The sequence below is a fragment of the Carassius gibelio genome, chromosome A4 (assembly GCF_023724105.1).
Source record: "Carassius gibelio isolate Cgi1373 ecotype wild population from Czech Republic chromosome A4, carGib1.2-hapl.c, whole genome shotgun sequence".
Lineage (NCBI taxonomy): Eukaryota > Metazoa > Chordata > Actinopteri > Cypriniformes > Cyprinidae > Carassius > Carassius gibelio.
The window spans coordinates 30,994,084-31,008,480 of NC_068374.1; the positions used below are offsets into that span (position 1 = coordinate 30,994,084).

Here is a 14,397-nt window from a genome sequence, read left to right on the forward strand (position 1 = left end):
GTGCGGAGAGAGGAGAACTGCTCCAAAGTTCACAAAGTTCATAAATCTGATTACAGATTGTAAGATTGCCAGCTGGGAATGGTTTATTAGACTGGGAGTGTGGCACAAGCTCAACACATTTTGCTTTAACTATATGGAATTGTTATTTTGAACATGATAGGACCTAATTTGAGAACTTAACTTAATTTTCCCTTTGTCATTTAAGAGAGTCAGGGTTTCCTATAAGCGAGAAATATATTTGCCAAATGGAAAACTACCATACTGTTTTATAGCATACGCTTAAAACCAAAATAATAAAAAGACAAGTTCGCATCTGCCAAAGGCCTTTGCTAAATTAATATAGTTATGTTCTTGTTTATTACTGTGAAGCTGCTTTGGAAAAAAATAAAAGTGCCGTGACTTGAAATATAAAGCGCTCGGTTGCGTCTAGTGAGGGCGCGCGCCGAGCGCACTAACATTTACTTGTGAGGTTGTATTTCTTATCGGTTAGGGGCGTGTAGTCGAGGAGAAAGAGGGCGGCTCTTGATCTTGCCAGCCTCTTCAGTGGGGACTGGATTTATGGAATGCAACACTTGTCAGGCAATCTTTATGACGCCTTACCACAATTGAGGCACACCGATGCGCACCATCAGAATATGACACGTGTCTCTGAAACTTAAATGTATCGGTCCTCTCCAGTCTAAGTGTGCTCGCTTGAAGACTCTGTCGAGATTCCCGTCCGCTGCCTTTTACGCACGAGTATCCGTGCGCAATGAAGCTATGGACAGCGCGCACCTCTCCACATACCTGAGAGAGCGCGCGCGATTTTACGCATGAAAATCACAGTTCGTTTCCAAACCCAACCATGTGCAACGCAACGAACCAAACCACGGCGAACAACGACACCGACCCGTTCGGCAGGAACGAAGACGTGGCCAAAATGGAGATCACGGTTTTAAGCGTCACCTTTCTCGTGGCGGTGGTCGGAAATCTGTGCGTGCTGCTGGCCATGCACAACACCAAGAAGAAGAGTTCTCGCATGCACCTGTTCATCAAGCACCTGAGCCTCGCGGACCTGGTGGTGGCTTTCTTCCAGGTTCTTCCACAGCTCTGCTGGGAGATCACCTTCAGGTTTTATGGACCTGACTTCCTTTGCCGGATTGTCAAGCATCTCCAGGTCCTAGGGATGTTCGCGTCCACCTATATGATGGTGATGATGACACTGGACCGCTACATCGCCATATGCCACCCTCTGAAGACCCTCCAGCAGCCCACGAAGCGCGCCTACATCATGATCGGGTGCACTTGGCTCTGCAGCCTGTTGCTCAGCACCCCTCAATACTTCATCTTCTCTCTGAGCGAGATCCAGAACGGCTCGGATGTGTATGACTGCTGGGGACATTTCATCGAGCCGTGGGGCATCCGCGCCTACATCACCTGGATCACTGTGGGTATCTTCCTCCTCCCTGTCATCATCCTCATGATCTGCTACGGGTTCATATGTCACAGTATCTGGAAGAACTTCAAGTGCAAGACCAAAAGAGGCTCCCCGCACAGCTCTAAGAACGGGGCGATTGGAAAGGCGTCTGTCAACAGTGTCACCATCATCTCAAGAGCTAAACTAAGAACAGTGAAGATGACATTCGTGATTGTTTTGGCGTACATTGTGTGCTGGGCTCCGTTCTTCATCGTACAAATGTGGTCAGTCTGGGATAAAAACTTCTCCTGGGATGGTAAGTTGTCACATGGTTAGGATACACAAGCAAATATATTATTTAAATACGATATTAAGTTTAATAGGCTATATGTATTTATATATATAAACATTCCAAGGCACCCTTATTCTATTTAAGTTCAAGCCTTAATTAAGTCAAGCATAATAATAAGCTAAGAAAATAGCATAATATATTCTGTAATTCTGGCAATATCAAAATACTAACAAGGTGCAATTGCAAGCATGTCCAAAAATAATTGCATACATGGTTTTAATTTTCATTGCTAATAGGAATGCTGATGGAATTTCTATTATAATTAGAAAACCATACCTTAAGGGACTAACCAAGAAAGAACCCAAGAAAACCATACTGGATTCCAGAGTCAAGCATATTTAAAATATCAGAATTTCAGTTTATCCAGTAAGATCTTATCTGTCTCAGAGGATTCTTTTCTGAATTCCATTAGCATTCCTTTGAGATCACGGGATACAAGGAGTTGTACTGCTGTTTTTCAGTATTTATATACTGTACCATTGTATAATGCTCATTATATAAAACTAATATTGCCTTATTGGAAGTTTGTCTTCTAATCTGGAGACATACTTGGACACCATGAAAAATCATTGATTACATAACCTAATACTTTGTTAGTATATAAGTCTGAGAAGGCATATTGATCTATTTATAATTCATTTAAGCTTAAAAAACGGAAGAACTAACTGCTGTGCAAAGACTCAAGAGTACAAAAAAAAAAAAAAATGATTTTCAGAATGAAGAAAGCCAATCTACTATTATTCGATTATCAAAACAGATTTTAGGTCAAGTAGATGTTACTGCTAGATGTAGAATAAGAAAATAAAAAAAATCTATTCATTTGGGCTGATTCTTCAACCTGCAAGCTTACTGGTACCAGCCCAAATCATTAACCACAAGGCTGAATCCCTCAATCTTCCTGTTTTTCAGATTCTGAAAATGCAGCGGTGAGCCTCTCTGCCCTGCTGGCGAGTCTCAACAGCTGCTGTAACCCATGGATCTACATGCTCTTCAGTGGGCACCTCCTTAATGACTTCTTCGCCTGTTTCCCCTGCTGGAACAAACCCCAAAACACATTACACAAAGAGTACTCAGAAAGCAGCATCCGGAGGAACACCCTCCTGACCAAGCTGGGTGCCGTCCGGACCAAAGATGGGTCTGACTCTTGGAAAGACCCATGCAACTCACGAAAGTCCAGTCAGTCTTTAGGGCTAGACTGTTCACGCAAATCAAGCCAGAGCGTTCAAGTGGAGTCATAGGAGCCAGATGGGGATAAATAAAGAGACATGAAAATAAATGTATAAATAAAATACATCTTCCAATCTGTTATATTATACATAATGAGAATTTATTAACAAAAGAGAAGATGTGTGGTCATAGTCTAATCATTTTCCGCTTATATAAGTTCCTCACTCAAAAAGATTTTGGAAATGTCGTACATTGAATGAGCCTTTGGTTACCTAAAAATGTGTTCATTCTTATAAATGATGCATTTTATTTTACAGCACATTATGTTGTGTTGCACTCTCCTTTACGACTAAAGTCTGTGACTTCAGGTTTGTGTTTTACTGTTTAATATTGGTGAGAACTTCAGCTTCATTTCTTAGGCTGATGTGTGTCTTGTATGTGTACACGATAACATGAAGCTCTTTTTGACTAGGTGGGAGTAAAAGAGTATATCGTGAGTTATGTGTCAGTGTTATGACTGACCAATAAAAAAAAAGTTTTTCCGCACTGGTGTATGACTTGAGCTTGTGATCGTGCCAAACTTTAACTGAGCAAAATAAATCTGAAACAGTTTGTCTGGAGTTTGGCAAACTGTTTATGCAAATATATATATATATATATATATATATATATATATATATATATATATATAATGTGCACGAAATCATGTTGTTTAAAAAAAAAAAGAAAAAAAAAACCTATGAAGAGAATAAATCTCAAGACATGTAAATATATAAAAATATATCAACAAGTGCAAATAAAACATGCCAGTTACAAACAATCTGAGTGTGTGTCCAGTTTGGTTAAAGCAATAGTTAATAATTGACTCACCTGCAGGCCATCCAAGATGTAAGATAAGTTAGTTTGGTTTGAAGAGATTTAGTATTACATCCCTTGCCACCAATGGATCCTTTGCAGTGAATGGGTGCCGTCAGAATGAGAGTCCACACAGCTGATAAAACATCACAATATTATACAAGCAATCCAGTTCATCAAATAATGTTTTGTGAAAATCTGTTTGCAATAAACAATTTTTTATTTAAAACTATTGCTTTCAGTTAAAATATGAGTCTGCTATCCATACTATTGCTTTCTCCAGTGAAATTATTCATCATCCTTATAACACACAGGCTCAAAAAATGTTTGATTTGATTGATCTGTTCCAGATTTAGATACATTATATTAGTAATAATGGAACTGAGATCAAAGAAAGATTAAATATAAACTTAATAAAGTTATTTTTACTGGCAAGGTGAGCTGTTTTCTACTGTGCTGACCAGTGTCTGCAATCTAGCTTCCATAGAGTTTTCTCAGAATTTATTCTTGGACCATAAATGCCAATAATAAACCTTTATTATTAAGGGTGTAGTGGAGTAACAGCAGTAGTTTATCACATTTACTATGAACTTGTTCCACTAAAGTTTCACTAATTACACACTAACTTTTTTTTTTTTGATGAATACATAAATTGCTTTAAATGAAACCATCTGCTAAATGATTCAATGTAAATGAAAACTGCGCTTAGATGATCTTTATTTAAAATAAATACCACTTGATTTAATATTGTGATCTATACAATGACATTTTAAGTGTGTTTACGGCAACTAAATATTTTGGGGGGCCACTTATGTGTTTGTCTGTGTGTGTGTGTGTGAAGGGTGATCCTTTACATCTGCTTCAATCTCAGTGTAGGTTACACTTAAACTCTCTTCATCTCCCACAGCTTTCCCTTATCTGCTTAAAATGAAAACCCCAGTGGCTCCAATCTGCCAATCCCAGTCTTATCAACTGGTACATTCTGGCTAAGCCAGGATTCGAACAAACCACATCACATAATGCCGGCTTCATCCTCGGACCTGAACACCACTGGGAAAGCAATCAGCATTTTATTATACAGTTGTAACCCAATTGACAGGTAATATCAGACTCATTGTTTAAACTAAATGTTTCGGATGGGTAAAGTCTGGTTTGTCAATGAGTCAACCCAGAGAGATTCTTTGTTTTTAGGCAGCAAATCTAATAAAGGCAAGGGCCATGTGGACTTAAAAAGACATTGAAGATATAACAGAGAGCCAGGAGGGAGGTTCCACTAAAACATGTGCAGAAGACACATACAAACACAACAACCTGAACCTGGGTATCCTTCCACGAAGAACCTTTAACATTCATGAAATTTTCTTTATATTGGAAAAAAGTTCTTTAGAATATTTAAGTTTTTAAAGGTTCTGTTACAAACCTTTGACTGCAAAATTATTTCTCTATGCAATGCTGTGAGAACACCCTTCTGCATGTGCATGTCACCTTTAATTATAGAGTGAGGGAGGCCTTTCCTTTCTATGTGCTAAGTATTTCATTAATGCATCACATTCTCTTCAAACATTCACTTTGTCAGCTTACATGTGTAATTGGGATCGCAGCTGTTACCTTGTCCTCACATGCTCCTGAATAACAAAGAAAGGTAAGATAAGTTCAGGTGAAGTAAATGATAAAACTTTCTCTCTTCTGATTGATTTCTAGAATGTTCCATTCATAAACGCACTTTGTCAGGGACTGGAGTCTTGGTTTAAAGAAATATTCTGGTTTAAGCATTTCTGACATGCTGTTAATTACTACAGAAAATATATAAAAGTACACAAAAACGTGTTCAGTACTTTATTTGTAATGGCGCACCATGGTCCTATAGACAAACATTAAATAAATGTTTCAAGGATATCAAAGAACATTACTTACATAAAACACAATCAGTTTGAATAAATGCATTGTTGTTTTATAGCTTGGCTCGAAGCAAAACAATATGATTCATTATTTTGAAAGGTTGCCAGGAAGGATAGTGCATTGTTTAAGACAGGAAGTTTAGCTTGGGGTTAATGGAGGAGAAACCAAAACAGAACAACTTTCATAGTGCAGCTTGCCTACTGGAAGCTTTCCTGCTGAGCACAATGTCTAGATGACAAGAACAAACCCAGCTATACATATCCATAATACTCATAATGGCTTCCTATCCACCTTCCTTATTTACTATTCCTCTGAAACCTCCAAATCCTCATATAGACTTCTGCTGACCTCTAGGTTTCAGATAAGATATTACAACTTAAACACAGTCGACGTACAGTAGATATACATTTTCTCTTTAAATTAACTATTGAGGACACCACCACTTATAGCTACCATATTAGCATTTTCAAATTTGACAAAATCTACCTTACCTGTTGCACATACATAATAATTATGATGTCATGTGTGAAGGCACACTGCTCCTGGTGTTTGGTGGCATGGTTGAGTTTGAGCCTCTATGAACTGCAGGTGATCACTTACTGTAGATCAGTTGATACTTAAATTAAAACATTAATAGTTCATGATGGTAGTACACAGCTTTAGGAGAGCCCTGATTTCTAACTGTTCTTTAAGGCCAGTCGATGGCTGTGGAAGAAACTAAGGGCCCCGTCCACCAAGAAACGCATCACCTCCATGCCCACGGATTGGCCACAGCTTCACTATTCATGCTAGTAAGTGTTACCTTTTTGGCAGAATGGCCAATGACAGTGAAGACCCAAATGGCAATGTACCAAGGTGTGCATGTTTATATGCATTTATTCATGTCAAATTCAAAAAGGCATGATGCATGTTTGTGTTTTTATGCAGATATTTAGATGACTTCTATGAGCTGGAGCTGCAGGTCCAGTCTGGCAGTAAAGGCTGGAACATTCCTGAAACCAAAAGTGGAGGCCCGTCAGCCAGGGAATCCCATAGTTCTGTGGTGTACTGTGTCAAGGGTGGAAGTGCCCCCAAACTCTACATATTTGGGGGAATGTGTGGGCACAGACTAAATGATTTGTTGCAACTAGACATCAGTAAGGCCTTGTTCATACTGGTAAAAATAATAGAGCTCTATGACCTCTATATCTTTTTTATAATATTGCCACTACCCAGGAGTCTGCACACCTCCATTGTGATTGGAAACAAGTAATGCCACAGTAATGTTTCTTTTGATTAGATTTACTGTAGAGACCTATTCAGTTTGTGGTCCTAAAAACAGAAAAATAAAGTTCTGCATGGTAAAGAAGAATAAAAAAATCATGATGCAGAGTTAAAAAATATTAAATTAAAAATATAAAATTTAAATCTATAATTTTCCGTCACTGTTTGGATTCTGTCGCTTCAGGATTAGGCATAAAATAAGTCTTTAGAATAATTTATACATGTGTAAATCAGATTTTAACAAATAATTGTAACCTGACCTGAAATAGGAATGTCTTTGTGGCAGTTCTTCTGCTGATTAAGGGATAATGCAAGACTTCTTCACCTTTCAAATTGTTGTTGATATCAAAAAATGCTGACATTTTTTAAACCAGCGCAGCAAGATTGGTAAGAAACAAGTATTGGATTTCATTCAGCAAATATGATGCAGAGCAGTGCAATTAACAGTTTCAGGTCAAGTCACAACGGTTTCAAGATTACCGTTTGAGAAATGATTGAGGCTCTTCATGTACTGTTAACAAAACTGCTATTCAGAAAACCCATTAGAAATCCATTAGGGGTGAATTAGCCTCTTGACGTCAAGACTGAACAGCTCCATTGTCCATTTCATCTCTCAATTTCACTTTTCAATAAAGTCAAGATGTTCAGAGATGGTTCTACAGTCAGATCGGTTATTATTCCATTATTTTGTATATAATTTTACCTCCTACTGTCTAATTTTTTCCCATAATTTCTCGGCTTCTTTATCTTCCTGTTGTAGGTTATGTGTTTGGAGGCTGGGTTCCCGTTGGAGAAGCAGAGGACGCGCTTGCCGCGGATGGAGTCAAGTGGGTCTGCACCAACTCTCTTTCCATGCTAAACCTTGGTATGATCAAGAATATTACGTTATTCCAGCAGCTAGATAATCTCAGAAATTGCTTTAATAACATTCAGTGTTTTATCTTGGTATGGTTTGCTTACTGTAGACACAATGACATGGAAGAAGACCAGCAGCGATCGGCTTCAGGTGAACAGTTAGTTGAACAGGAAAAGGGTAATGCACACTGGCCGAAAGCATGAGCTGGGCAATACGCAGTAACCGTCGACACTCGACTTTACGTATGGAGTGGGCAAGATGGATACAAAAAGTACAATAACTACCAGGTGTGCTGCAAAGATCTGTGGTACCTGGAAACAGGTGAGTGATAAAGGATGATAGTCGTTACATCAACAAAGTTTACATCTGAACTTTGAAATCAACAGTTTGTCATTTGTCGTGTGTAGAGAGACCTTCCACTTCCTTCCACAGCGAGTTTAAAACCTGCCAGCCGGGATTTCCTGGAGCCCCATCTGCTGTAAAAATCACTAAGGTACAATCATTCTTCTCAGTGATGACAAAGAGTTTGCAAACAAACACTTTAGATGCTATGTCACGATTTCAGGATAAAGATTCAGTGCATATCACCTGGTCACTGAATATTCCATGTACTTGGCTGTGAGGAAGAGTCGAGGGAACAGCATGGAGCAACCTGGAGAGCTAGCCTTTATCCAAATCTACCGCAGTACCAAGACCTCATGCACAGTCAGCGAAAGTCAGCTGAGCAACGCACACATCAGCTGCTCGGCACGACCTGCCGTTGTCTTCCGAATCGCTGCCAAGAGTCTGGAGTAGCAGGGCTACGGTCCAGCGACTCGGATCCGCTGGCTGCAAGGTGTGCAAGAACTTCTAAAGCTTTGACTCATGAGCGTATCTTTATCAAATCCTCATTTTCCTTGTGTTGATGTATGTCCTATTGAACAGGAAGTTGGGGGTGGGTCTCAAATAGTCTTTGGTTTTTATGTCAAAGCCATGAAACACATATATATATGCAAAGTGAATTCAGTTTCATGAGACTTTAAGAAGAGTTGCTTGTAGAAAAACAGCAATTATGGCATTTAAACTTCACAAACTAATCATAATTTAAATTAAAAAAAATATTTAAGAGCCAACTTTATTATGGCACTCTTCATGCTGTTGATGTTTACTGGCCAAATATTTGACCAAAAATACAGTAAAACTAATATTGTGAAATATTATTCTAATTTTAAATAGCAGTTTTAATATATTTTAAAATGTAATTTATTATTTTGATGGCAAAGTTGTACTTTCAGCATCATTACTCCCGTCTTCAGCATCACATGATCCTTTAGAAATCATTCTATTATGCTGATTTGCTGCTCAAGAATAAGTTCTTATCATCAATGTTGAAAAGTTTTTCTGATTAATATTTGGAATTTATTATACTTTTTTCCAGGTTTATTTGATTAATAGAAAGTTCAAAAGAACAGAATATTTAAAATAGAAATCTTTTGTAATATTGTCACTTTTTTTAATAAATTTCATGCCAAATAAAATAACTTTAGTTAATTTCCTAAAAAAAGCTTAACGTGTAATCCTACAAATGCGAAATCGTAAAATGAATTCGTCAGTGACGCAGACAGACTCCATTCCTCCACCTGCAGATGAACTCTCACCCCTGATGGTCGGCCGGCTGCTGTACTGACTGCTTTAATACTTCAGGACTGCATTTCATTCTATTTATTATACCACAAAGCATTTTGCCATTTTAATTTAACTCCTCTGATCCCAGTCCAGTTTTTTTTTTTTAAATCTTGATAGCCTTTTAATGTCATGCTATTGTTGTGGGTTTAGGTTTATCAGTATCAGTTAAATAGGTCATCATCACTATAAAATGTACATTTTACTTCAACACTTTTTTTATATAGTACATAAATGTATTTTTATTATGAACTTATATAGCCGCAGACAACCTTTTTTTGATATTTGATGATTTTTTCAAATCCATACTATGGTTTTTGTGAGCAAAATTCATAAACTACTTCACCAAGTCTTAAACTGCATGTATGTTTCTGAAAAAAGAGGCTCCTGTATTTTTAAGAACTGCATAATTGCCAGTAGTTTGAACAAACAGCTCTACCAGAGCTCCTTTCAATTCCGAAAAGCCATCCAGGTCTTACTCTTAACAGACTTTTAACTGGAAACTTCTATTTTTAGTTTTGTTGCCATTACAAAAACATTAATTCTACAAAGGGGAAGTCGTGGCCTAATGGTTAGAGGGTTGGACTCCCAATCGAAGGGTTGTGGGTTCTAGTCTTGGGCCTGACGGAATTGTGGGTGGGGGGAGTGCATGTACAGTTCTCTCTCCACCTTCAATACCACGACTTAGGTGCCCTTGAGCAAGGCATCGAACCCCCAACTGCTCCCCGGGCGCCCCAGCATAAATGGCTGCCCACTGCTCCGGGTGTGTGCTCACAGTGTGTGTGTGTTCACTGCTCTGTGTGTGTGCATTTCGGATGGGTTAAATGCAGAGCACAAATTCTGAGTATGGGTCACCATACTTGGCTGAATGTCACTTCACTTCACTTGTGCTATAAAAGCTGAAATTCTGCAATTTGGGTTAAATATTCAGTGCACTAAACATTATAATACATCTACTTTAACATTTACTCTGCACAATTAGTATAATCTGTCTACTGGAGGATTTTTAATATCCCATTTGTAAAATTGCTTCTGCAGTTGTACATAAGAGATTATATCTGTATTATGTTCCATTAACATGCCGCTAACCTAGAGAGCTCTAAAGCGTATTAATGACACAGATTGTGCGATTTCAAACAGAGCTCTTAAAAACATTGTCAAGAATGTGATGCACCACAACCCTTTATTGAACGCAAAATAATCTTGGAATTTCTTTTTGTGACCACTCAGGGTTTTTTTTTTTTTGTTGGCATACACTCCCATAATGGTCTTGTGTACACTAAAATTTACTAAAAATGCATTGCAATAAAATTCAGTTTGAAACCTCTGTTACTGACAAATTAATTATTGGCAAAGTACACATTTGTTCCAATTAATTTTGATCTTGACTTGATTTTTATCAGTTTATTTTTTTTTTTAAGATCTTAAACACAATTCAAACAAAGACAGTTCACTTTTATTTATTCAAAGAATCAGCATAATGTCAGTTCAATATGTTAATTAAGATCAAATATCATATGAAATGAGAACTCCCTTAATTCTGAGAATGTAAACTGTTAATATGGCCTTTCTGTCTGCTCACTTCCCCATCCACAAATTTTAAAATTATTAAATACAAGGAAGTACCCTCCCTCCCTCCCCCCCAAAAAAAGGAGTCATAATTTGGTGCTGCCTGTATCAAGCAGACCAATCAAAACAAACTGGCCTAAATATAATACTGAATGAATTACAAGACATAAATTTAGATCCAATCAGCCTCCTGGCAACAGGCACTTTTGTTCCTGCTCTGGTAACCGGGCATCTCTTGGTCTTCCAGCACTGACCTGAAAACTTTGCAAGGCAAGAGATAAGTCTGTCTGGACACCGGACAGGTTACTAGATATACTCGTGCCGGTCTTCAGTCATGAGAACTGTATCTGCTGCACGCCAGGGATCTACAGGAGGAGAAAAAGTTTAAACACTGAGCAGAACTCAAATTTACTAGAGAAAATGGTTCAGTGTCAGATCTTTTTATTCAAATATCACTATTTTAACATGGGTTGGTTTACAAACTAACCTGCTGGTACGAAGTGGTGTATACCATCACGTTCTGTTGCTGGCCGTCCGCAGTGATCAGTCCTGCAGGCAACTGACCGGCTGGAAGATAAACACAACATTAATTCACTACAGAAAACCTTTTAAAACACTAATAGTTGTAAATATGCAAGAAAATAGTGCTATATGTTTTGATTTTGCATTACATTTTTTGAACATTGCACTTTCCAAGGAGGGAAGGGAAATACACATGCATGAATCAAGCTATATATATATATAAGCTTTATGCATGAAAGAGTTTGCACTTACTGAAACTGTCATCTGTAAGCTCTTCTCCAAGGCCTTCGCTGACTGTAACTGGAGTGACTCCTTTCTCACCCTTCATTGCCTTGGAAACATGAATATGTTACTTCACTTCTGCCCACAATTTGTGCTTTAAAAATGATATCTATGATAACACATGCAAGTATTGCTTTTCTACAAATTACCTTCAGCAATATTCTACATCATAAGTGCTAGCGATGTCTCTTTCAAACTCTACAGTCCTTTATATTCAACTTCAACTTGTATTGATATTGGTGTTTTTAGACCATGATCTCCAATTTATTATTAATTTTGCAGATTGCGTAATTTTGCAGATTGCGTAATACCTCTCTGAACTTCTGCAGGTAGACTTTAAGTGGCTCCACGTACATGTCAAAACCCAGAGTGGACATAGCAAACAGGATGTCCTCTCCGTTTATGGTCTTGCGTTTCTCTTGATGGCATCTCTCACTGGCCTCAGATGTCATAAAGCTGATGAACTCGCTCACACACTCCTGAACACACTCTTTTGCATCCTTTGCTATCTGTGATTAAAAAGAGAGATGACAGAAGAAATCAACGTCACTTATACACAAGATTAGGATTTAAAATAGCTTGCACTCAAAAAGAACCATTTCTAGCTAATAAAATATACTGAAAACAGTTTATTATTATTATTATTATTATTATTATTATTATTATGAGTTCTCCGAACTGGGAAACAATTAAAAAATTCCCTGATATCACCTTTCCAGTCTGTGGGATGGCATTCTTCATGATGCGGGCGACATTTGCGATGGGAAGGTAGATGTCCTGTTCTCGGAAATAGTCTTTGCTGCCATTGCCATCCTCATGGTCATTGAAACTTTCATCCCCATCATCTGCACAAAAGAAAAAGAAAAAAAAAACATGACAATGGACAATCAAACTTACCCCATAATAATCAAGTTCTTCATTATCGCTAACAAAGATTAATTATTTATGGTGACTTAATGTCCATACCATCCTGGGTCTGTAAGACATATGTCCCTCCGGTCATATACTCTCCAGTTATTCCTAACTGAGTGGTATCTGTGGTGCTGCTGTCTCCATCCATCTGGAAACACAAACAGGACAATGATGGTTAAAACATTTATTCCAATTACAGCTTTATGATGGGCAAAAATATACACTCATGATCCAAGACGACTAAAATAACTACCGGAGGTTCAAAAAGGTTTAAAAATAATACTGAAAACCCATATTTAATAATAACCACATATAAATATAACATTTATAAAACATTTACACATTTAATAGACGCTTTCATCCAAAGGGAAACAAAAAGAACACTTACAACAGAGGAACAAAATGTAATTCGTCAAACAACAAAGATCGTAATAGACAATACAATAGAGAAACTAGATTTAGAAGCTTGAGAGGCTTTTTTTCAACAAATGTTTACAAAATATAACTCAAATATTTAAAAAAAGGCAAAAATATGTACGTGGCTCTGGATGTGTTATTAAAAGAGTTTACAATTGGTCATATAATGATTTGTATGTATTTCTGGCAGCCTTTGTTATTAGCAACGTTAGCAGGTTAGCATCGTAACAGCTAAGGTTTACAAATTTCAAACGTTTATCATAACCAAATAGCTAATTTATGAACAATTTGGATACTTTAACTAGAAATTAGCTGTATTCTTTTTAATTAAACTTATTGTCTATTAAATGTGGTCAAATGTGGCATCGGGGCCTCGTCTGCATGTAGCCTCCATCTCTACACTCAAATTATCCCTTACCCATCCTCAAACATTGATTCTTTTAAGACTTCCTGCATCGGTCTGGTAAAACCCTTAAAAACCTGCCGATATTGGCATTTTCTATCCGTTAAACACGAGAATTACCGCTGAAGTAGATCATTTGACCGGAGCCACAAATACAAACCTCACTCGCGCTCGCGCTGCTCCTTGATTGGACGGAAACGGGGCTGCGCGCGACAGTTTGTGCACACGCTTATGCACGCGCGGATATCGGTCACCAGGGGGCGCGCTGGAAACGAGAATGTGAATTAAAACCAACTACATAAGAGGTTGCATTTATCGACATATATAGCTTCCTTTTACCTAGCAAATCGTAAATTGATATGGGTAATTATCATATAAATTAATTTTATGGAAATAGGTGGAAATCCTATACACACTTCCCTCTAATTTCCCCTTCCTTCCTGTTTTCATGTCTCTGGTAAAGATGAATGGTCCTGGAGCTCAATTTGACAACTGAACCGAATGAGGTGAATTTCACATTTAAAATGCAGTCTTTGTTTATCACCACCAACTGTGACACCTTTCATTTTTTTGAATTATTTGCTTCATTTTTTCACATCATTTTTCTTCATGAGTGAATAATGCACCTATTGGTGATGCTTCATTAAAAGTGCCATATGCTCAAAGTTGCACAGTGAAGCAGGGGAAAAAGTAACTAAATGCTCTGCTTCTCTTCGAATGTGGTTAGACGATATGGTTTTGTCTATTTAATAGTTTTCTTTTTAATTAATGTATGTATGTATGGATATATATATTTTTAGACGTTTTTTATTAAAATATATGTGCAAAGTTTGGACCTATCA

At 37.6% G+C, this 14,397-nt stretch overlaps 2 protein-coding genes and 1 pseudogene across 2 annotated transcripts; 2 read left to right on the plus strand and 1 right to left on the minus strand.

Annotated features, from left to right (window-relative positions):
- The first annotated feature begins 605 nt into the window (after positions 1-605).
- LOC127977028 (arg8-vasotocin receptor-like) lies at positions 606-3,327 on the plus strand. The gene is made up of 2 exons (XM_052581673.1): positions 606-1,712; positions 2,658-3,327. Exons 1-2 carry the CDS (start codon positions 845-847, stop codon positions 2,984-2,986), a joined length of 1,197 nt encoding a protein of 398 aa, XP_052437633.1. The 5' UTR covers positions 606-844; the 3' UTR covers positions 2,987-3,327.
- Positions 3,328-6,190: 2,863 nt separating this feature from the next.
- LOC127977057 (host cell factor 2-like) lies at positions 6,191-8,327 on the plus strand (annotated as a pseudogene).
- A 2,567-nt stretch (positions 8,328-10,894) lies between these two features.
- Positions 10,895-13,782, minus strand: LOC127977062 (nuclear transcription factor Y subunit beta). Its single transcript, XM_052581751.1, has 7 exons — positions 13,716-13,782; positions 12,790-12,883; positions 12,535-12,668; positions 12,135-12,332; positions 11,794-11,872; positions 11,507-11,586; positions 10,895-11,384 (listed from the first exon to the last, which is right to left on the minus strand). Exons 2-7 carry the CDS (start codon positions 12,881-12,883, stop codon positions 11,352-11,354), a joined length of 618 nt encoding a protein of 205 aa, XP_052437711.1. The 5' UTR covers positions 13,716-13,782; the 3' UTR covers positions 10,895-11,351.
- Between the last annotated feature and the right edge of the window lie 615 nt (positions 13,783-14,397).